The sequence below is a fragment of the Hetaerina americana genome, unplaced genomic scaffold, assembly GCF_022747635.1.
Source record: "Hetaerina americana unplaced genomic scaffold, ioHetAmer1.1.p SCAF_4, whole genome shotgun sequence".
Lineage (NCBI taxonomy): Eukaryota > Metazoa > Arthropoda > Insecta > Odonata > Calopterygidae > Hetaerina > Hetaerina americana.
This window is the reverse complement of record NW_027286985.1, coordinates 28154623-28178454: the sequence shown is the minus strand read 5'-3', so window position 1 is coordinate 28178454 and position 23832 is coordinate 28154623. Positions and strand designations below refer to the sequence as shown.

The window sequence follows — 23832 nt, the reverse complement described above, 5'->3', positions numbered from 1 at the left end:
TATTTGAAATCATGCTCAAACACCTTTTAGTAATATAAATCATAATCCTAGGGTCACTACCTACAGAATAAATGAAGTTGCTCAATGATAGAAAGAAATGAATGGGATATCTGGCCAATAGAAATTTTGTCAAGCAAGGATTGTAGAGTATTATATAACACAGTTGAGTTTGACAAGATGTATATTGTTGAGACAGCTCGGGCCTTCATTGTTGAGAAAATCGGAGTTCCTGTTCTCATTTAAGCAAAGACTTTTTTACTAACCTTTTATATATGAATATTGGAGAGCCCAAAATCATCTGCTCTAAAAACAATAATTAATTTCACAATACTCTTCCAGATCATATGGATGACCAACTACTCCTTAGGCATCCAAGGTGTAATCCTTGATATTTCTAGGTTTGGCCTTGACACTACTTATTTATGAGAAAGATATCAATATCTTGGCTTTTAAGCTAAGTAGGATATGCTTTTCAAAATGATGTACATCCTTACTAATAAGATAAAATCTGTATCTTTCTACGTCCTGTTCGTTGTATACTACAGCAGGTTTTAGTCACATTTAACTTATGGTATTCTGTTTTGGGGCTCCTCACCTCATACACCCGCAATATTTAATTAGCTAAAAAGGGGTATCATATTGATTGTAAACAAACATTTTCAGACACCACCTTATTCCAAATTTAAAAAATTGGGTGTCTTACTTTTTCCCTGCATTTACATGTTTTGTATATCATGCTAATATGTCTAACCCTTAAAATTGTACCAATTAATTTAAAAATTATGATGTTCACAACCACTTCACTTGAAGCCACAGTAACTTCTATGCTCCCTTAGAGCAACATTTATGGCAGAGCAATAGCTATAGACACCCTAAAATTGTCATCATGGAAGTCATGGACCAATTGGGAAAGTTTATTACTGAGGTGATTGTGCACAGAAACTGAACTATATCAAAAATTGATCAAGAAGTGAGCCAATTGGTCATTTGGGGTTTGGTTTGGAGCTTGAGTTGAATCTAGTTGGGAAAACAGAATGAACTATATACTCACAAATGTTGTCAACATTTTTAGATCATCACAATGATTTTTCTCCACTCTTTGTGGCCTTAGTCCCACTGTATGAATACAGGATTGCATGTATAAAGTCATGACATCAGAATCAAGTGCTGTACAAAATCTCTTGAGGAACAATGAGCTACTCTAAAATAAAATTAGCTGTATTTATGAAGTCTTGACAAAAAGTTCAAAAATAGAAAAATGCATTCCTGATTACTTCCTCAAAGAGCATAGGTTATGCATGCTCTAATACAATATGTATACACCATTATTGCCCAATGAATTCAAAAACCTACATTTGAATAGTTTAAAAAAATTGACTTGGGTGATTCAATTACAAAAATCAAGTTACAACATTGAAATGTTAAAAACTAACATTAACCTTTATTTGATGAAGGCAACTGCAGTTTGGCAACGTAGAATACAAATTAAGAAGTGAAAACAATGGAGGTTAGGGAGAGAGAGAATTGTGGAGAGGCTTAAACCAGCTTACACCTTAGCTGGTCCCTGCAAAATCACATGTTTAGTTTTCATTTCACCCACATAAACCTTGTAAGATGCTCAGTCTCCGAGACATTTGAGAATGATAATAGCTTGATACCAATGAAATAACAAAGCCAACTTTAGACTCAAGTGTGCCATTTAATTTTCTGCTTCTATCCAACATTTTCTCTAAGTAGTTAGCAAAGTTTTACTTTATACTTCATGTGATTTGATTAAGTGTTCTAGAGAAGTTGAGATTAAAATGGTTTCATGATTAGTTATCATTGATAAATAAAAAAAGGTTTGTGTCAATTCATTTGAGTGATTGTTTAACTAACTTAAAGAAAAATTAGAAAGAACATCCATTTTGTCAACACTTCTCGTTATTAATTCTTGCCAACACTATTCAGTTGTGTTATACAGTGATTTCATTTTATTATGATAAGTTTCAAACAAACAACTCTTAACTGAATTTTTCAAAAAGGTTTGATTCATAAGAGAACAAATGCTATCAGTTACAATTGTTCAGATATAATGATATATCAATTGAAGTTGCATATTGCCATGAATTGAGAAAAAAGAAAGAAAGAGCTAAATCATTTCAAGTTACTGGTAGCTGTGGATTGTACCTACGATTTGAATACAATGTAAATGCAATTTCCCTCGAGCATTTGACCTTCTTGTTCACAGTGCTATATCAATTGCCATTAGGCAGAGCATCATCTACTTCTAGAATTCATTATCAAGCTGTATTTATTACATAATAAAGCCAAAGCTAATTCCACTTAGGCACTGAAAAATTTGAAATCTCCATCATGAATAACTGTAAAATGTCATTTATCCACTGTAGTATGAATCAATATGGAAATTATTCTCACACGATTTCTTTCACCACATGAGCTGCATTATTCCAGGAAACTATTATATTAACATTAAGGCACAAATGTTTTTAAAAGGGTGTTCACTTGAGTTACCAAGCATGAAAAATCATGGTTAACAGGATCAGAATTACTATTCTAATTATTTAAAATTCATTTATTTTTATATCAGAATATTAATTCTCATTTTGAACCAATTTCAGGAATCTTCTAAATAAAATCTATAAACTTTTTTCCATAACCCTCCTCAATTGCAAAACCAACCAAAATTTTTCTTTGTCTCTTGTCAACCAGTAGGAAAAGTAAAATGAATAAATGAGGAGCGTGGGATTATAATATAAAGAAGTGGAGATGTGGAAGGATAAGAGAGCACTATAATTAGAGCTACCAATTTTGAGCACCATTACTTTTTAAAAGTTTTTTTCAAGTTACTGGTAGCTGTGGATTGTACCTACGATTTGAATACAATGTAAATGCAATTTCCCTCGAGCATTTGACCTTCTTGTTCACAGTGCTATATCAATTGCCATTAGGCAGAGCATCATCTACTTCTAGAATTCATTATCAAGCTGTATTTATTACATAATAAAGCCAAAGCTAATTCCACTTAGGCACTGAAAAATTTGAAATCTCCATCATGAATAACTGTAAAATGTCATTTATCCACTGTAGTATGAATCAATATGGAAATTATTCTCACACGATTTCTTTCACCACATGAGCTGCATTATTCCAGGAAACTATTATATTAACATTAAGGCACAAATGTTTTTAAAAGGGTGTTCACTTGAGTTACCAAGCATGAAAAATCATGGTTAACAGGATCAGAATTACTATTCTAATTATTTAAAATTCATTTATTTTTATATCAGAATATTAATTCTCATTTTGAACCAATTTCAGGAATCTTCTAAATAAAATCTATAAACTTTTTTCCATAACCCTCCTCAATTGCAAAACCAACCAAAATTTTTCTTTGTCTCTTGTCAACCAGTAGGAAAAGTAAAATGAATAAATGAGGAGCGTGGGATTATAATATAAAGAAGTGGAGATGTGGAAGGATAAGAGAGCACTATAATTAGAGCTACCAATTTTGAGCACCATTACTTTTTAAAAGTTTTTTGTAAGAAATGATGCCCTAATGAAATCCATACTTCATTACCTGCTACATGCCAGCTAATGCCTTCAAATGTATGCTAAAAATGTGGGAAAATGTCAAAATAATATGAAAAAGCCTTTGGTGTAGAGATTCAAAATTCATTTTACAAAATACACAGGAGCAATATTTTCTAATTGATGCATTCAAAAAGATAAATGCCATTGACAATTCTTCGGAAATAAATGCACAAGCAACAACTGATTACATAAAACCATTCATCTCACTATGATTGCTTCACATAAAACAAAAGCAGGGTAAGAACTTTTTGTTAAAAAAAATGCATCACATCACAGACCCTCAAATGTTGAACAGATTTCAATTCTTGCAATGAAAATTGTGCACCCTTTATGAAATATCAAATTTAAAAAATCAATGTCAATATAAAATCTTACATTTAACATAGCAATGATATATACAACAACCTTGAAGAATTTAAAAGATTTTACATGCATTTTACTCTATAAGAACATTAAATAGCACCAAACCATTTATAATACCCATGATGTCAAATATGTTTTAATTAAATACCAGCATGCAAGTCATGTTCATTAAACTTTTTGGGCAGTTATAAGATGATAATAGTGTCCTTGTAGGGCTTTTAGCTCTTCGTGGGTACCCTGCTCTACAACCCGCCCCTTGTGGATTACAGCTATGCTATCAGCATTTATGATAGTAGAAAGACGATGGGCTATCACTAAGCATGTGCGACCTTCTCTAGCCTTATCCAATGCTTCCTGGACCACCTGAAAAAAAAAGTGTACTCAAAAACTGTTTAAGTGCCTAAAATCAAAAGTATAATAAAAAAGGATTGACAGCTAAAAAAATGCATGCAAAATTAAATTCACCTTTTCACTCTCTGTGTCCAGAGCGGAAGTTGCTTCATCTAGAAGCAAAATCTTCGGATTTCGAATCAAAGCTCTGGCAATGGCTATTCTTTGCTTCTGCCCACCAGAGAGCTGAGTACCCCTTTCGCCAACTAATGTGTCATAGCCCTGTTGTAAAGCAATCAAAAAATTCCTCTGTTACTCTCTCAACATTCCTCCATGCTTAAGCATTAGCATATTTCCATTATTGCAGGAAACACATCAACCGCAATAAGAAATTTTTACAAAAATTTTCAACTAGATTATTTGATGAAGGATCTCACAATGAAGCGTCAATCAACCTGCTTCCATTATCATTGCCAATAAATTCAATCTCTAATGGCATACATTTCATTGAGGCTATAATTATTACATTTATTACAAGGTTTAGATAAACAATATATTCTAAAAGATTCTACTCTGGGTTTACAGTGACATGAATATTCATGCAAATTATAAGAGCCTGAAAAATGCTAACAAGGATGAATGTATTAAAATGCCAGGAAAATATTGTTCTTAGTCATTATGTCGGCCTAAACAATCTACATTAAGCATCAGTAACCCCTCTTAATTTAAACACTTTGTGCCCCCTGAAATTAATTATAGGATTGCATATTTTTAAAATGTTTTCCATCATTAATTTGGCATTCTTATGATATATAGATAAAATATACACTAATCATTTTTTCCTTGAATACAATAATGACTCCAGGTAATTTGCATCAAAATTGTACTTATATTAAACTACTGACAATTCTTTGTTCCCAATGAGATTTTCCATTGCCAAATTATAATTAATAGCTCATTAAAAACCAATGAATTTCACCTGAATGGAGAAATTAAGTTAAATTTGTATGTGAACTACCCAATCTCAGAGGGCCATGCAACATATACAGTTGACGAGCAATTATTTGAACTAAGGCTCAAAAAATAGGCTTGTTAAGTGACTATTTTGTTGAGAAATTGTTATGATAATTTAATTTCACTACTCAGATGTACACAATGATGGACTTCATTGTCTTCAACAATCAAATAAACTTGCAAATTATAATCATTCTTTACCTCAGGTAAGCTGGCAATGAATTCATGAATATTGGCTGTACGTGCAGCACGGACAACATCATTGTCAGAAATGGATATCTTGGAAGATGACAAGCCACAAACGCCATATTCAATATTTTCTCTAATGCTGCAGTCAAACAACACTGGCTCTTGAGTGACAACACCCATGGAGGCTCTCAGGTGAGCAACATTCATAGTTCTTATGTCAAAGCCATCTACTAGCTGGAATGAAAGTTAAGAAAATATCAGTAGTATAAACATTTGGTGTAAGTGCAAATATTCCTTGCACCCCTACCACTTGATAATTTACATTGATGAGTACCAATAGAAGTGAGCTGAGGAGAATGACTAGTCAGATGCAGTTTAGTTTTAGGGTACCAAGAGTACAATGGCTTAATGATCAATTACAAGAAACTGCGGTAGATGTCACGGCAGTAACTTTTTAACCGAGTCATTCACTAATATCCATTGTAATGCAACAATTGCAGAGTGTAAAAAATCATATGCCTTGATTGGGATTTGAACCCAGATCCCTCGATGTTCGGCTGAGTGCTTTAGCCATTTAAGGTATCAAGGCTATCCTCATACACTCCAAAATTTTGGGTCAAGATGTTACAAAATATGGTATTTCTTCACAACATCTTGTTCCTTTAAATCCCACAAAATTTTGCAATGTACGAGGATAGCCTTGATAGCTTAAATGGCTAAAGCACTTGGCCGAACATTGAGGGATCCGGGTTCGAATCCCAGTCAAGGCAAATGATTTTTACATTCTGCAAGTTTTAATGACCCACTATTTGGCATCCTCCCATGATTGATGTATGATTATTGGCTAGATTATAAGATATCAATGGTCTTGAAAAGTCCTTTTCTCTACTATGCTCAATTTATACCTTATTGTCATCAAACTGAATACACCTAAATTTAGTTTTACAATATGAATTCCACATCACATAGGGTTCTGTACCTAGTCAGCTTTAATTTCAACCATTAATCCTGGTTTAGTTGAAAAACAGATTGGGATTTATTTTTGATGAAAATAGGGAGTGTATGTCATGAATTTGATCCATAAATCAAATAACATCGGAAAAAAACCAACCAAATAAGTGATTTAACCCTCAAGGTTATAGGAACAGCCTCCTGGTCTGTAGATGGCAGAGGTGGCTACAGGAGCTTTCCAGCCAGTATTAAACTTGGATGGCAAAAGCCTAGGCATGAACAGGATTACCCTTCAATACGAAGATGACTGACATTACTTACGATTGAATTGAAAAACTATAGAAGATGCCTGGGAACTTCTCCCAAATGCAAACTACAGTGCACATTAACTCCTTTAGAGTACTTTCTCCTTGCGGCCATCAAGGATGGGATAAATTGACTAAAAACATGAGATGAATGAAGCAATTGAAAATGTGATGCTCAATTAGTTATGAATTCTTGGAATGGAGTTGCACAATAGGGACATTTCAAGCATGTAAAACAATAAGAAAAATTTAGCAGTAAAAATGTAGATGACACCTTTGTAGAGAGGTTAACAAAAGATAACTATCCCTTCTTGACTGGCATCCTGTTTTTTCTTTCAGAGAATTTGTGCTACTAATATGTATACTTAAGAATTTAGTCACAATTATCACCCAAAAGATTAAGGGGTAACAAATAGGTACCATTACTTACCACAATCCCAAATTTTGGGTCATAAAATCTCTGCAGCAGGGAAATAATAGTACTTTTGCCACATCCGGATGTACCCACTAATGCCAAGGTTGACCCAGGGTTAACAGAGAAGTTAAGTCCTTTTAATACTGGCACATCAGGTCGATTTGGATATGAGAAGTAGACATTTTGCAACTCTATACATCCCTGAATATTCTAAGAAGTAAAAATAAAGACAAGGATCAGCTACACTTGCAAAGTAGACGAAAATGCCAAAATTACAAAAATCCTCAACTTGTTAAGCCAAAAATTATGAAAATATTTTCCATACATATGTGCATTATTAATGCTTAATTGGTTTCATACTGGACAAGAAAAATAATCAAATGAATGTAAAATTAATACCATAGGCTATTATAGCCAATCAATATCATCTATAAAGTTTTTAAATCATTGGATTTGTGAATCTCATTACTTAAAAGCTCTTTCTTTTGAGGATATTTGAGTTTTATAACCAGTAAAAGTCATCTTAGCTATACGATTCAGCTAAAAGTTTAGTGCCTATGATTTCATTGCACTAGAGAAGAAAAATAATTCTAGACTCAATTGAGGTAGTATGAATTCAAAAGAGCAGAAAAGGTCTTAAGATAAAACTAAAACACCTAAATGAGAATAAAATTATCACTTTGAATTAATATGCTTGAAACTTAAAAGTAAAAGAGTTAAATTATGTACTTAAATTTTAACACCCTTGTAGTAAATCACGGCTGAACATTTAAAAATTTTAATTAAACTGCTCTTGTAATGTTATTAGAGTAAGTATTAAAGTGTTATTTCAGAAAAAACCATGAAACCATTCATAATAACACAGTTATTAATACTTTTGCCTTTAACTAAAGCTCACATTTCCTGAAGTTAACTGAGTTGACAAAATTGATTCTGTATTTTTTCCATAGAATATTTTTAAAATCTTAACATTTAATACATAATGTACTTATATGTATGACACTTGAAAATGTTGGACTACCATAAAGAACTGTTCAGAGACATCCATTTTGTGCCTAAGGAATAACATTTTTGTATAGTTTATCACAGAATTAATCAAGCTCTTGTATAGAGTACATACACAGATTTCATTTCACAGTTAAATATTAGACTAAATACTTTTAATTAAAATAAGAGCTTAAAAAAATTAGGAAGATTTCAACTAGGGCAGGCTTATTATCATGAAAATTAAAAGTCAACCAGTAATCTTTCGTTTAGGTGTTTGGATGAGAGGTTCCTTGTGGCATTAGGAATTTGGGCAGTTCAAGGACATCAGTAATTTTAGGGAAAAACAAATGAACAGGAAGAAAACTGATCCTGTCATTAGCCTACTCTTTTATGAGAGGTTCCAAGCAATGCACATTGTCATCTCATTTAACAGATTTATTTGACTCTTAAGTACCCTCCACATGACACCCAAGGAGGATCAGAATATCAGCGAAAAATCTTCCACCACAGAGTTAAACCCGATGATTCCAAAAGCCAGTCCACCAACCACCTTACCAATCTATTCTCCTGATGAGGATTAGACTGAAGGATACTTCATCAATACTTGAGCGAAGAGTACATTATGCACCTACTTATGATACATATTGCAGTTAAAAACTTCCATTCACAATAACTGTTTCAAAACATAAATAAATGAATAACTTACCTAGGCTGTTACTTAGGCACAAAACACGCAATATCAGGGTAAATATCTAGCATTGAGTTAATGTTTACATATAATCAATTTTATTTCATTACCAACATTCAGTAAACCCTAAATTTACTAATTACCATACACGTTTTATAGAATACCAATGATGTTTCAGACCTGCAAAATTATTGGAAGGATTACCAATATTATCAGTAAAGAATTGTACATGATAAAAATGTTCGGCAAATCATATACTATGGCCATACCTCTTCTTTTGTCACTGCCAGATTCATATCCATAGAGACGTGTAGTGAATGTAGAGGGGCTGCTAAACAAGTTTGCAGCTATTTAACTATTTTCTTACATATATATATATATATATATATATATATATATATATATATATATATATATATATATATATATATATATATATGAGAGTAGAAAGATAGAAATGAGGGCTAGTGAACCAGAGAATACATTGGGGTAGTACACTGTCTGAAAATGAGCATAATAACGACAAGAATGGTAATTAAACTCAGTTTTTAGACAAAATGCTGAGTTCCCATAGTATACTTTTGAAACATGAGTATGGAGAAGAATGGAGAGATTTTGGATAGAGAGGAAGTCGCCTGATATTTAAAGAAGACATAAAAATGGACAGAGGTGATATTGTGGGTTAATGGGATATTGAAGACTGTGATGGAAAGGAGGTTGTATGGTAAGTAGGTACGAGGAATGCAAAGAGTATACATACTTATTAGAAGACATGAGGGCTGGCAGAGAGCAGAAAGAAGATAATATGCAAGGTAAACAAGAGCCTCAAATGGAGCAAGTCTATGACTAAATAAATTTGTCGAGGGCATCACTTTGCTGGAGTGTTAAAACTTGGAATTAAAATCTAACTAACTTAACAGTTGTGTGATTTAAGATGATTTATCGACTAAATTTGTGATTAATTGAAGCCTGAATCTAATATTTCTTCATTCCTGGTAAATAAATACCCAAGTTTTATGGGTGAGGTGATGTAAATGAATGGTTTTTAGGTCCTCTGCACCAGGAATCGCGGATTCAGAATCGCCATAAGCAACAGTATTATTTCATCTCGCAAAAAAATTGCCCCGTTTAGTATTCACGACCTGACGTTGAGGAGTTGTCCCTTACACGCAGAAAACCTTTATTACGCTTGTGAACTGCGCGGTTGCCAGATCTGCAGGATAATTTCCTCCCGGGGGGGCCTCGTCTCTTTTCTCTAATAGGGAGAAAACGCTTTTACCGGAAGAATTCTCCCGATGGCAGAGTAGACCTTTTTATGCCGACCGGAGGGGAAAAAAGTATAATCTAAAAGAAGATTATGGAAGACAAGAAATCCTTGAATTAATCTTTCAGGAAGCCAATGAAATCACATACTATATTTCGATTTTATTTCCTGCACCCGATTCCATTACTTATAAGGAGAATTTAAAGAAATGCCATTGATAGGTTAGTTTTAGAGTTGTTCCTTTTGGCAGTAGGGAAGATATTTTTCGCTTAATTCAAGTTTTCAAATTATTCACAGTTGAACATTTTAATACATCAGCAACATTGTGATTCTGGTGGTGAGACAAAAATGATAATTAAGAAGAATGCAATTGGAAGAAAATGGATTAAAAACGGACTAATGGATTAAAAATTATTTCATCGGAAGATAATTGAGCTCATTCCATCAGCTATTGTAGTCTAGGATGAAGGAATTGCTCCTACCTAATTTTAATCCTATGTTATAGTATTCAAGTTACAAATTTACACACTGCAAGTAATACTACGTTCATTAATTTCCAATCAAAGCAATGCAGAACACTTAGAAAATTTTCTAATTTTTCTATGAAAAAGAAATAGCAACATTTATTTACATCTAAAATTAATGTTAAACCATCATTAATAATGGTGAGATGCCCAGAAAAGTTTATAGAATTTTATTTGATTAACTTGAGTCCATTCTGATTTTTGTCGGGGGATGAATGATTTTGCTAAAATAAACTGTTCAATATTTTGAAAGAGACCTGATTAAGACATACTTAATGAAATACAATTCAATTTACTATTATGGCTTAGTGAGAATCTTAATTATGAGGGGTTAGTCTTCATCATAACAACAAATTTTGAAATATTGAATGAATAGGAATCTAATTAATGAATTTCTGAAATGTAGATGACAGACTGCAGTTATTCATGTACAGATTCAGTTAAATATCTTAACTAATTATAAACATAACCTTTATCATTGAATCTCCTACCCACTTTAACCAGTCTAACTAGTTTGTTATACTTAGTTAACCTGCTACAATTTAGATGGTGCTTTCGGCTTATAAATAAAAAACTTAATTAACCTGGGGCATTGTAAAATTACAGATTCTTACCACACTAATAGTCTAAATGAAATCTTAGCCTAAATGTTGGAAAGAATATGATTGTCACCTATGTAAGCACCTTCACCCATAATCAACTTATATCAAACTTAAAAAAGCAAATAGTTCATTTTTAATGCATGCACAAAGCTATCCATTTGCTAAAAAAGATGTCCACGTTGAAGCCTGGTTTTTTGGGAAAACAGCAAATTTTATGGTGAAAGTACCCATTTCATCTACATTAGTTGCAATCTTTCTCATTTCCAACAATTACCAGTACCCACCAACCACCACCAGCTAAGTACTTAAAATCATAATCACAAATCATAAGTATTTACAAAAAATGGTAATCCTATAATCATCCTCTGTACACAAACTAACAACAGGCTGAAGATGTATCTTACCACAACACCTTAACTGTGTGATGGGAACTGTAAGGACTCTGTGATCTCAAACTACAGGGTCATGGTAATCCAGGGGTAGAGCGTTGAACTACTGACCGGAGGGCTCTGGTTTGACTCCTGGGCAAGCCTTTCTAGGCACCTGCAGCTCCACCCAAGCTATGTGATTTTTTGGGTACCAGATCTTTCTGTGAAACCACAACCAGCAAAGGGAAAGAAACTGGCCCCTCTACCCTAATGCGTGAATTTCACATGCCGTCGGGCTTAGTACTGGGTGAACTCTACCATCACCTACTGAACTGACCTTTGGGTTATTTACTGTGTTTGTGTGTTGCTATATATTTGAATGCTGGGAAATGCTACTTACATTGTGCAATATTTTATTAGACCTTTGAAGACAGTTTGCAGCATGCTTGAATGGAAAATAAATAATCATGGTGCTAAGCCCAAGTCTGAATTTCTATGTTTTCTAAAAAGCTACCACGAACATAATTTATGCTGTAAAATTGTATTTCCCTTGCTGTCAAGCAATTTACTAAAATCTCAACTTTCATCATATCAACCTTTGGGTTGATTATCGATTTTTTACAGAATTTTTGATAAAATAATTACTGTGATTTACGCACATTATAGTGTTAAATGCCCTGAGAACATAGCAAATACAAGGTGCTCAGGCTAGTGAACAAATCACCTCCAAATTCATAAGGTAAAACCTCTTGATTAGAAAAAGGTCCTATTTAAGTAGCTTGCAAAATGATCAATATGAAAACATAGTGGAATTAGTTAATCAAATATGGATAAAAAAATGGCTAGTTGCACAAGGGGGCTGCAGGGGAAGGCTGAAGAGCGGGGAGAAAAAAGAGAGATGTGGTGGAAGCCTCAAAGAAGGCGACATGAGGGAACAAAGAGCATTACTGAATGTGATAAAAATACTTGTAAGAAAGGTTAGCAAAGTGGTAGAGTAATTTTCCTCTGTCTCCAGCATTTGAACCCGGGCCCTTTGGTGGGAAGCCAGTACATTAGCCTCCCCACCATCTCAATCCCCCATCTTTCCTGCCTCCTAAGGATTTTCCACAACAATCCCCTCTCCTCCCCCAACATACTTCCTTGTTTATTTTCCTTTCTGTCAACTTCACCTTCTCCATCCTTCTCCACACCCACATTTAAAAAGCCTCCAATCTATGCTTATCATTCTACTTCAATGACCATGTTTCTGCACCATACATAACGACATTCCATATGGAAGTTTCAGCGAGCTTTTTCTTAACATTCTTACTTGACATCCCTGCCATCAATTCCCTCCTCCTTTTGAAAATGGTTTATATTATGAACAGATTCATGAGAATTAGGAAGTGGTTTCACATAATGAAATTTTTGTTCTAAGATGCTCAATGCAGTGTAACAAGAAAATTGGCATTTGCCTTTCATACTTTTAGAAAAAACATGTTTTACCGGTTTCACTCCTGTGCATGCACTGGGGTCTATGCTGGATTTGAGATCAACCAACTGAAACATGAGTCCAGCTGCAAGTTTGGCCTTTGTGTAGTCTTGCAAATATGCTGAGCTTTGGCCAACAGATGCAGCACAAAATGCTAGAGCAAAAAATACTCTGAAATGAATAAATAAATTGATAACATGAAAGCAAGCCGTGCCAGTAAATAACTAAGCAAACAAGGCTGAACACCCAGAGGAAGAAACAGAAGACTTCATTTTTTTAAACTAAAACATACAAAGCAAGCCATTCATATTTACAAGGAAATTTTAATTTCTTAATGTTTCAACATTAAAAATCATTATTCTTTAATTGAAAAGCAATCATACAATTCAGCACAGCAAAGGGCAAACAAGAACATGCAGCTTGGCAGATTGAGGTAATATATACAATAAACATTCTATATGTATGTTTGCTAACTATAAGTTTGCGGGAATTCCAAGAATCTGAGGATAATTGAGTCAAGGAGGCATAAAGGAAATATAGTTTTAAGCAAAAAGAAGATAAAAGCTCCTAAGATACCTTATGCGTTTTAGCCATAAGGGCAGATTTTTTTAATAATGACATTTAAGGTATTTTAAAGTTCAATGCAGTAATTTTTTACCAAAGTTGTCAACTTTGAAGCCCATTCTGCTACCATAAGCAATTCAACTAATTTAAATTGAAACAAAAGCTAAGTTTATATACAATACCTCTCACCTTGCTCCATTTTGCTAAAATATGTCTATGCTATTTTACTGCTAATCTAATTTCAAAGCAACACAATATTAAATCCTTTAATAAAAAAACCATTCTATGTATTTAAAATACTTTATATGAGCAATTAGAATCACTGGATGAAAAAAAAATATTTCATCCTCTGCTTATCACCAACTTGGGTTTCTTCATCTATTATATTAGCCCTCGATCCTTTTATTAACTTATCTCCCTAATATGGTGTACCATGTACAGTAATTACCTGTAAACATCTGTTGGTTCCATCTCCTCAATTTCAATTAAATATGCACCAAAACGAAATGCAGCAGCATACATCATAAAAATTACACCTTGAGAAAATGCATATACCAAGGCATAAATGTATGCTTGTTTCTTGGCTTCCCTGTAATGTAAAAGTAATAGTTTTCACATATCTGCTGCACCCACTACACATTTTGAAATTTGGTGATAGAAATATAAATTCTAGGTTACATTTTACAAGTCTGTGATTAGAGTGTAATTAAAAAAAAAACAATGTCAAAATTTACTATCCTGAATTACAACTACTGCTAATTAAAACATAACTTAACTCATTTCAATAGATTGAAGCCAGATCTTTTTCTACCATCCCAGTCACCACACCACCACTTTTTAAAATTCATGGACTGATTATTTCAAAACCAACATATAAATATCTGATAAAGCAACAGAACCTTTGTAGTCTTTATCCACTTACCACACCAATAATGTTATTTGTATTTATTCAATTACTTGTTACAAGTGTACCTGGTCTTTCTGTGCTATGTGAACTTGCTGTAATACATATTTACTATGCAAGAAAAAATTATTCTAAAATATTTTGTGCTTGAATTTCAGTTGTATATTAACTATGTTTAACATTCATATTTTGGTTTTGAGCCCATTGTCTATTACATTACATATACCATATGTGAAAACCCATGCATAGAGGCCTGAGCCAAGGTTGTGTGTTCATATAGTTGCAACAATTCTTCAATCTTAAAAAATTAAGCTCTTTTTGTCCTCCTAAAAGAATTAAAATATTTATGGTGGTAAGATGACAGTTGCCTTTTGAGAAAGCCAAAGGTAAAAAAAGGTTTTAGTGTGGACAATGCGCCAAGTAACCCCAAATTTGTGCACACACAATATTTATTTATTAGCTGGCCATTTTCATTTGCCTTGGATACCATTAAGCTGTTCTTCACAGACCATCATATGTTACAGGGGAAAATCACCACAGTTTACACAGTACATCACTTAATGTGTGACATGAGCTCTGAGGGAGGTAGTGGGCATATATTACTCACCACACAGTGGCAAATTTTAACTTAGGCAAGTTCAGCTCCATTAGTTAAAATTCATGCTAAGTAGGTAATTTAAGATTTTGAGCCCCATAGTGAGCTAATAAGTTGATATTGCTATGCTATTAATATGGCTGAAACTTATTTATACAGAGAATAGACAAAACTCAACTTTTAACGCATACAGTGCTTGAAATAACAGGCTGTTGAGATTGCGACAAAAAAGTAAAAATGCAAAACATAAAAAAATAAACAAATAACATCAAAGAATCAGATTCATCCATTAGCATAAGCAATGTGCACAAGAATACAGCACAGCAGCAGAATACAAATTTTTTACCTAGTTTTGTTTCTCTCCTTTGTGTTGCACACACAGCAGTTGCCATTGCATGATTGTATGTGAAATTTTCACTCGGGAAGCATGCATATTCAACACATGCATGTCATCCCACATGAACCTGGATGACTACTGCATATAATGCCTATCAGTAACAAAGTATGTATTTGCAGTCATTGCCATCAAATAGTTGATCAAAGAGTGCGAAAAATAACCTTTGAAAGATTTTTCCAGGCAACAAGTAAAACCCTAAGGTTAGTAAGAGTAAACGGAGTTTTCAGCGATGGAGAAGACATTGAATTGTATGCTTCACCTTATTTTACATTCTAATATAAAGTACACTTACATAGTACCTTATTTTATATTTTAATACACATATCGTAGACCAGTCCACTGACTTGAGGGCCTGGGTTAAATTGCCAAGGATGTCTCTGGGCACCCTCGGCCTTAGCCAAGCAGTGTGATTTTCTAGGTACCAGATCTTCCTGGGAAACCACAGACATCACAGGGAAAGGAACTGCCTCCCTCCTCCCACCTATCCTGATGTTTGAATTTCACATGCCATTGGGTTGATTACTGTAGTCATTCCAGTGTATCAGTTATTATTGTCTCCCAAGTAATTTTCACACTTATGAATTTGGTATTACTTGACAAAAACTTCCCATGCAATGACTCTCATAAATACACCTAAACTTTCACAACTTCTACAATCTGACACAAATTGATATCATTCATCCATTAGATGACATCAATGAGCACCTATATTAAAAAATAATTTTCCACTTTGGCATAATCTTAAAGTGTTTTCTTTAACATACGTTACTTCCCAGGGTGATGAAAATTTCAGTATAACATTACTGTCATTTTTGATATGTTAACCTGCAATGTACAAAATACTATACTCACTGATAAGGAATTTTCAATTTCTCCATGTACAGATTATTGAAAACATGCTCTCTCCCAAGTGACTGTACAGTCCTCACATTTTGTATACACTCGGATGCAACCTGAAAATATTGAAAAATTGATTTTAAAACTAAGTACCCACTAAAATTTCTAGATTATCAAATTATAACTCAGAAAAGATAAACTCACTCTTCCGGCATCCTCCATTAAATCAGCATCACGGCGCTGGTTTCGTCGCAATACCATGGTCTGATGATAAGATGCAACTGCAATAAGTGGCACACCAATCATAAGAAGCAATGCTAATTTCCAACCATATAAGAAGGCTATTAACAATGCACACACCAAAGTGACCATTGAACTGATGACAGTACCAGCACGAAGACCTGACGCCTGAAATTCAGAAGAGGTTAAAGTTTATAAATGAGGCAAGGTCTCTTTCACTTGAACATCATTTTATATCCAGGAAGTAAATTTAGCAAAGAAACTGAATAATTCATTAATTGAAACTACTCACAGCTTTGACAAATGGGGCATCTCTAGCTAACCGTGTGATTAGCTTTCCAACAGAGTATGTAGCCGTGTCAAAACTCCCAACAGGCTGCCTTAAAATGTTTACAAATGCTGCAAGTCGAAGCCTCATGGTCAACTTCTCCGCAGCAAAGCACATGAAAACTAACTAGATACAAAGTATAAACAATTATTAAACTCAAACTCAATAAGGTAATAACATGAGGAATGGGAGAGAGAGATGCCCAAAAACAGAAAAGAATGATCATAATACCATTTAAATATTACCCCTTAATTAAATATTTTATTTAAAATTAAAGAGACTGCAGCTTGATTATTGTAATGAGGTCCACAATTTTCATTTTTCCTGTAAATTACTTGATATTTTTTATTATCTTTATTTTATATCACAATGTTAATGAAACTAGCATAATAAACATGCTTCACCATGGTTTTGAACAACTTCACAATTCATATCTTAATCCTCTACACTATGATTCAAGTGCAATTAGTTTACTTGTAACAACCACTGCACAGCAGTTTTTCATCCTTTATTAATGCTGTTGAGGCAATATCTCCCTGGGAGACTGCTACTACCTCACAATATGCAAGTGGCACATTATTAAATTAAATATAAAAAGCCATAAAAACAGCTATCAACCCAAAGGTCAGTGAGAGGGGTGGTGATAGAATTTACCCAATACTAAGCCCAATGCCATGTGAAATCCATTGGGTGGTTTTCTTTCATTAAAAGGCATTAAGTTAAAACTTACATCCGAGTATTTGCACCACAAATTAAGCATGTATGTGAAGCTTTCAGGATCTAGAAAATACTTTGGTCTTCAACTAAAGCGACCAAAGGAACACAATTTCAAAGCCCATGTTTCTATCATTTTGAATCAGACAGCAGCACTAATGGCACTGACAAGTTGGCAAAGGATATGATTATAAAGTTGGTCTTGAACTCTACCTGGGTCATTATAAATTGTAATTGACAAAGAGGAACACCATGGAAGAGTATTAAACACTTGAGCTGCTCCAAGAATTAATGAAAATTGATGATAGAGGTTAGCTGGAGATAATCATTTTATGATGTCTCAGGATATCATATTTCATTAATTGTGTTGGATACAGTGAAGATAATTGGAAAAAAATTTGTACAAATATTCATAAAAACTTAGTGATGGCCAATATCAGTAGGAAAATTAATGCACTATTTCCACCTGGAACCCCCAGATCCTTCTCTCATACCTACTCGTATCTGCTCAATATATCATAAATTGCATTAAAAATTCTTCATTTGATAAAAAAGGAAAAAATATTTTTAAAACTTAAATAATGAACCCATATTTCATCTATGGTTTCTCCTGTGGATCACTACTCACCTGAATTGCAAAACCAGTTCCAGACAGACATGCCAACACAATAAACATTCCAGTCCAAAAGAGAGTAGCCTGTTTCAGCTCCTCCCCAGAAAGGGTGAAAGTCTGAAAAATAAAGATTTACAAGTCTGAAAAAAATGATAAGTATAAATATCATTGAAATAGTTAATGGCCATCATTGATGGAGTTTCCTTATACAGCTCATAAATCAACAAGGAAAATGTATCGCTCCTAATTTTGCTTAGATCAGGGATTGATAACCTGGAACCTGCAGGGAAATTATTGCATGTCAAGTGCTCAATGATACTCTTTTTAACTTACAGAATTAACGATTCTACTTTTATAATTATTTTAAACTAATAGAAAGGATGTGTTATTCATCATTTAACCACTTGCTTATCAGGCCTGAGTAAATAAAAGGATTGTATTTTTGTACATTTATTAGAAATATTGATAATTCAGGCATCACTGGGTACTATTGGTCTATTCAAAAAGCATATTAAATAGGTAAATTTGTAGCTGTCACTTTATGAAAGATTCAGCTTTGATATAAAATGATTGTAGCAGTTGAGATATTGATATTCAATGCCAGCAATTGCTGATATGAAAATGTGTGTTTTATGTTCAGGACAGCAGCCTTGAAATTAATGTGCTAATGCCAGTTCATTTAATTTTGTGAAATTTGAGAATGGGATTTTGATTTGCATTTCAAGAATTGTGTGAATTCACCTACTACAGCACAGCTTTGTGAAATAATTTCATTTATTTGAACTTTTCTCCTATGATAACCTACATACATTTTTGGGAATGTTTATTTATTATTTTGATTCTGTCATGACCACCATCCTGACATTCACATAATGGTCTCACGAAATTAATTAAATTCATATAGCTTACTTTTTGACTATATCATAATAATGATAAAAAAACCATAAACACAGTAATCAACCCGAAGGTCGGTTTGGTAGGTGATGGTCAAGTTCACCCAGTACTAAGCCCGACGGCGTGTGAAATTCACACATGAGGGTATGGGGCCAGTTCCTTTCCCTGTGCCCGTTATGGTTTCCTAGGAAGATCTGGTACCCGAAAAATCATATAGCTTGGGTGGAGCCGCAGGTGCCCAGAAGCACTTGCCTGGGAGTTGAACCCGGGCCCTCAAGTCAGTAGTCCACGCTCTACCCCTGGACTACCACGACCCACCATGATAATGATAAGCTAAATATTTTGAGGCAAATTCGAAATAGTTTGAAATTAAAAGTGTGACATTTTATATGCCCTTTGCAAAGAATGGCATCAAAAACAAATGCTCATGATTATATGATTATTGCCGAAGGAATACTGAAATTGTTAACATACTATGAAAATACCTCTTGTGATGATTTATCTTTTCATTTATATGATTGAAGATAGGTTAACTTAAGGCACTCTATTACTTTATACATTAACACTAATAACAACAAAGAACTATTTAAAGCAACAGTGAATGTAACACAGCAAAAAAGTATCAAGACATCTATAAATGTCTTGCTATCATGGCTAACAGGTGACACAAAAATACACTATATACCAAAAGTATAAAGATTTTTTTTTTAATTTCATCGATTAAACATTCCATAACGTCATATTTCTATAAAGTTGTAAACCTTCAATACTCCTGGATTAATTCATAAAATTAACAAATTGAAGTGTGGACAAAATTAATGAAAACAGGGAAAATTGAAATTAAAAAAAGGACAAAACGAAGTTTCTCCATGATTCTGTAATTTAAAAAGTTTGATGACTATTAGTAAAATCTAAGCTCGCTGAAGACATTTTCAGGCACAGATGTGAAAAAAATTGATAAATCCAGACCTCAGATGAAGTATGCAACTCTTATAAGAACTTCCGCTTGGCAGATGACAAAGCAAAGAAATTGGCAGAACTGAAGAGATTATTGGAAAGGAGAAACTCAGGAGAGAGAGCTGTTTCAAACTGACCCTAGGATTGATGACCATGATGATAATGACCACACCAAGACTGGAGCTCAACATTAACATATACTAAGATAGCACCATTGATTATACTTACAGAAAATATTTCACCATAGAAATAAGCAAATACAGGCATGATGGAGCCACACACGGCACAACCCAGCAAGCCGAGGACAACACTGAGCCACTCTGGGGAATTGAGATGGAACAATCGCCACATGCTCGCATCCACACTCTTTGTCTGGAAAATAAAAAAACTGATGAGGAGGGTACAAATAGGGTCTCCATATTTCCCTGCTTAAAGTAATACTTTCCACAGAGTAAACTAACTGCTATAATGAAATATATGGGTTGTCAAATAAATTCTTAGATAATCCAAGATATTTATAATTGAAAAAGGTTTACTTCTGGTAAGCCCCATCTCTCACCAGACAGCTGTTAAAGGTTCAGCTTTATCCATTATGTGGTTTAATTTTCATAATCGATTGAAGCAAAAACTTTTGTTTGTTCGCAAAAATGGAAAAAATAAGCTTCATGCAGAGCTTAAACAATTCTATTGAAAAGGCTCAACACCAAAAGAGATCAAAGCTGAGTAGAATGAAGATCATGGCACTACTTCTTCTGTATTCGCGTCTATTTATAACTGGATAAATGAGTTTACAAGTGGCGGTGCATCCACAAATGATGAACTCATTTGAAACATCCAGTGGAAGTGACTTCCTCCAAAATGATTAACAAAATCCATGATATTGTTTTGAGTGATTGACGAATCACAGAACACATCGTTTGTGGAGTAGTTCAGGCCACAGGTACAGTGTTTTCAATTTTACATGAAACATTGGCTGTGAAAAAAATCTCTTTGTTGTGTTGATACATAACTGTGGAGAAAACATTAATACACCACTAAACTCCAGAGACAAAGGAATATTTGAAACAGAGGGTTTCTCAAGGTGATCTGACTCTGCAGAACGCAAAGACAAATTGGCCTACAAGATAATGGCTATGGTTTTTTGGGATGCACATGGAATCAACTACATTGATTACTGGCAAAAAGATCAAATGATAAATAGAGAGTATTATTGCACTGGTTGAGCAAAGAAATCAAGAAAAATGTTCTCATTTGAACAAGAAAAAAATTATCTCCCATCAAGGCAATGCATGGGTGCACACCTGCAGAGTTTAGAGGGTGAAAGTTATGGAATTCAAGTTTGAGTTATTGTGACATCCACTGCATTCACCAGATATGCCCCCAGTGACTTTTTTCAATTTCCAAACTTGAATAAATGGCTCGACAGTAAATAATTCTCTTCAAACGTAGAGATCATCACTAACACAGATGCCTATCTTAAGGACCTTCTGAAATCTTACATTTTTGACGGCTCAAAAACGTAGGAGAAATGTTGAGAAAATTGTATTGAGCTACATGGAGATTATGTTGAAAAATAAAAAAAATAATTACCCAAATTAATGTTTTATTTTGTTACCATGTTGTTTTTCCTAAGGACTCCCTGAATGACGCATGTAACAAAGTTATGCAAAATCAAGATAATGTCATATCCAGAATTCACAGGTTCGATTCATAATTCATCATCACTCCTACTTTCCCCAAATAAGCGAAACCTTCACGGATCCACAAGGATAAGTACATAAACATTCTAACATTCACCAAAGGGCTTTTCACCCAAGTGCATTATAATTTTATCATTAACAGAGGAGTAGAGAGGCAGACAATAGTGGGACTTGTAACGTCATATGAATCACAGAAAATAGTCCTTTTACACAACAAAAAGTTTGGGATAGAAAGAAATCATAGTTCCTCATAAGTTGACAAATTAAACTTACTTCCTCTGCCTCCTCCTGCAGTTTATCAAGCTCAGGATCAGCATGTAGAGAACCAGCAATGGATAAAGAACTACGATTGGTATGGCATCTTTTTCTAGTAGAGGTCATCATTCCTTTCTCACTATCCAAAGATGTTTGACTAAAATATTATTGAATGAAAATTAATGTATTAATTATAAGCCATAGTGATTTTCAACTAAGAAAATGGAAATTTTTTTTAGCATGTTTAGCAATAAATGAGGAGTTTTCAAATGATATTCAATCAACATTAAAATTTTGAAAAATACAAAAAATCTACCCACAATACTTTGTTTAAAAAATTGTATAATATTGCTTTTTACTTTGTTTTTAAGGCATTTCTATATTACTGCCAAGGAATAAATTTGCTAGTGAGCATGTATATATTTGTATATATTTGACTTCTTATTCAGTGCATATGTATATAGGTGTGTGCTGTTTTCTTATGACCTGTTCAACACACACAAACCACATGTACTGGAATCAATAAAACTATTATTTATCCTAATATGAGAATGAGTAATTTCATGATTTTTTATTGACAATGAAATTACTTTAAAAATGCCATAAGAAAACATTATATCCCAGATTTTCCTATTTAGAAACCTCATGTATCAGCCATTACTTGCATAATTGAGTGTTTGGAATTGATATCTGCATTTCAGAAAATTTATCAGCTATTTAATCCTCGTATGATTTGGAAAATATCGAATAGAAATAATTAATATAAAACATGACCAAGGATGCTTTAAAATGGTGCAAACATCACAAAGTCAAACTGTTTCACAAATTTCATTGTTATATGACATGGAATTTCTTTTACTTGACAGTCCACTCTACTTTAAAAATGACATTAAGGAGGGTATACTTTGAACACAAAGTAGTCCATTATGGCATAATTTGAAAATTTGATGGAATGAGGGCTTAGTTAGAGAATCTACCTACTATTCAATTTAATATTCTTTTGACAATTATCATAGTGGAGGGATCAAACTATAACAACTTAAAATAGCTTAGTAGCTTCCTCTCTTACCGGTCTGGCATAGGGACTGGTCTGTCTCCCGAAAGTAACTTTTCATCCTTTTCATTTAAGTCTTCAACAGCATCATCAGAATTATAACTCTCCTCTTCTTCGATTGCTGCCTGGGTCATAACAAGGCCATAATACAGACCAGAAAGAGCCATCAATTCATGGTGAGAACCTGATTCCACTACATCTCCATGTTTCATGGCATAGATCACATCTGCATCCCGAATTGTTGATAGTCTGTGAGCCACTACTATAGTTGTACGACCAGCCATTGCCTATGGCGTAGATAGTAGATATGGGTTAGATATGAATGTTTATATCACTTTATTTTAGAAAATTTAAGAGTGGTGCAAAAGACCATTCATAAAACCAGAGCAATACGACACAATCACATCCACATAGCTTGCTACACAACATTATGACATACCCAGCAGTTAACCTAAAGACATGAGTTTAAATTTTAATGTTGATAGGATGAGTTAAAAGGTGCATCAGGACAATTCACACTACCCTAAATGTCCATTTACCATTAAGTTCACAACATATGAGCATAATAAACCAGAGAATTACATTAAAAATTTCCCCAAATTTTACTGACACTTTTTCTAATGAAAATGACACCAAAATATGATCAGCTTGAACACTCATACCAAAGTCATATTCTTAATTTTTTAACCAAAATAAATGAGAAAAACTTTCAGAC

At 33.7% G+C, this 23832-nt stretch overlaps 1 protein-coding gene across 1 annotated transcript in view; it reads right to left on the bottom strand.

Annotated features, from left to right (window-relative positions):
• Positions 1 to 3654: 3654 nt before the first annotated feature.
• LOC139691966 (ATP-dependent translocase ABCB1-like) overlaps positions 3655 to 23832 on the bottom strand; it is a 66945-nt gene continuing 46767 nt past the window's right edge. Inside the window, exons 15-27 of the mRNA XM_071589940.1 lie at positions 23133 to 23404; positions 22082 to 22220; positions 20337 to 20480; positions 18273 to 18374; positions 16895 to 17056; positions 16567 to 16770; positions 16378 to 16478; positions 14078 to 14218; positions 13080 to 13236; positions 7177 to 7371; positions 5503 to 5724; positions 4423 to 4569; positions 3655 to 4320 (exon numbers count right to left, since the gene is read on the bottom strand). Coding sequence (XP_071446041.1) covers positions 4126 to 4320; positions 4423 to 4569; positions 5503 to 5724; positions 7177 to 7371; positions 13080 to 13236; positions 14078 to 14218; positions 16378 to 16478; positions 16567 to 16770; positions 16895 to 17056; positions 18273 to 18374; positions 20337 to 20480; positions 22082 to 22220; positions 23133 to 23404 — 2181 coding nt within the window. The 3' untranslated portion in view covers positions 3655 to 4125. The remainder of the gene's footprint in view (positions 4321 to 4422; positions 4570 to 5502; positions 5725 to 7176; positions 7372 to 13079; positions 13237 to 14077; positions 14219 to 16377; positions 16479 to 16566; positions 16771 to 16894; positions 17057 to 18272; positions 18375 to 20336; positions 20481 to 22081; positions 22221 to 23132; positions 23405 to 23832) is intronic.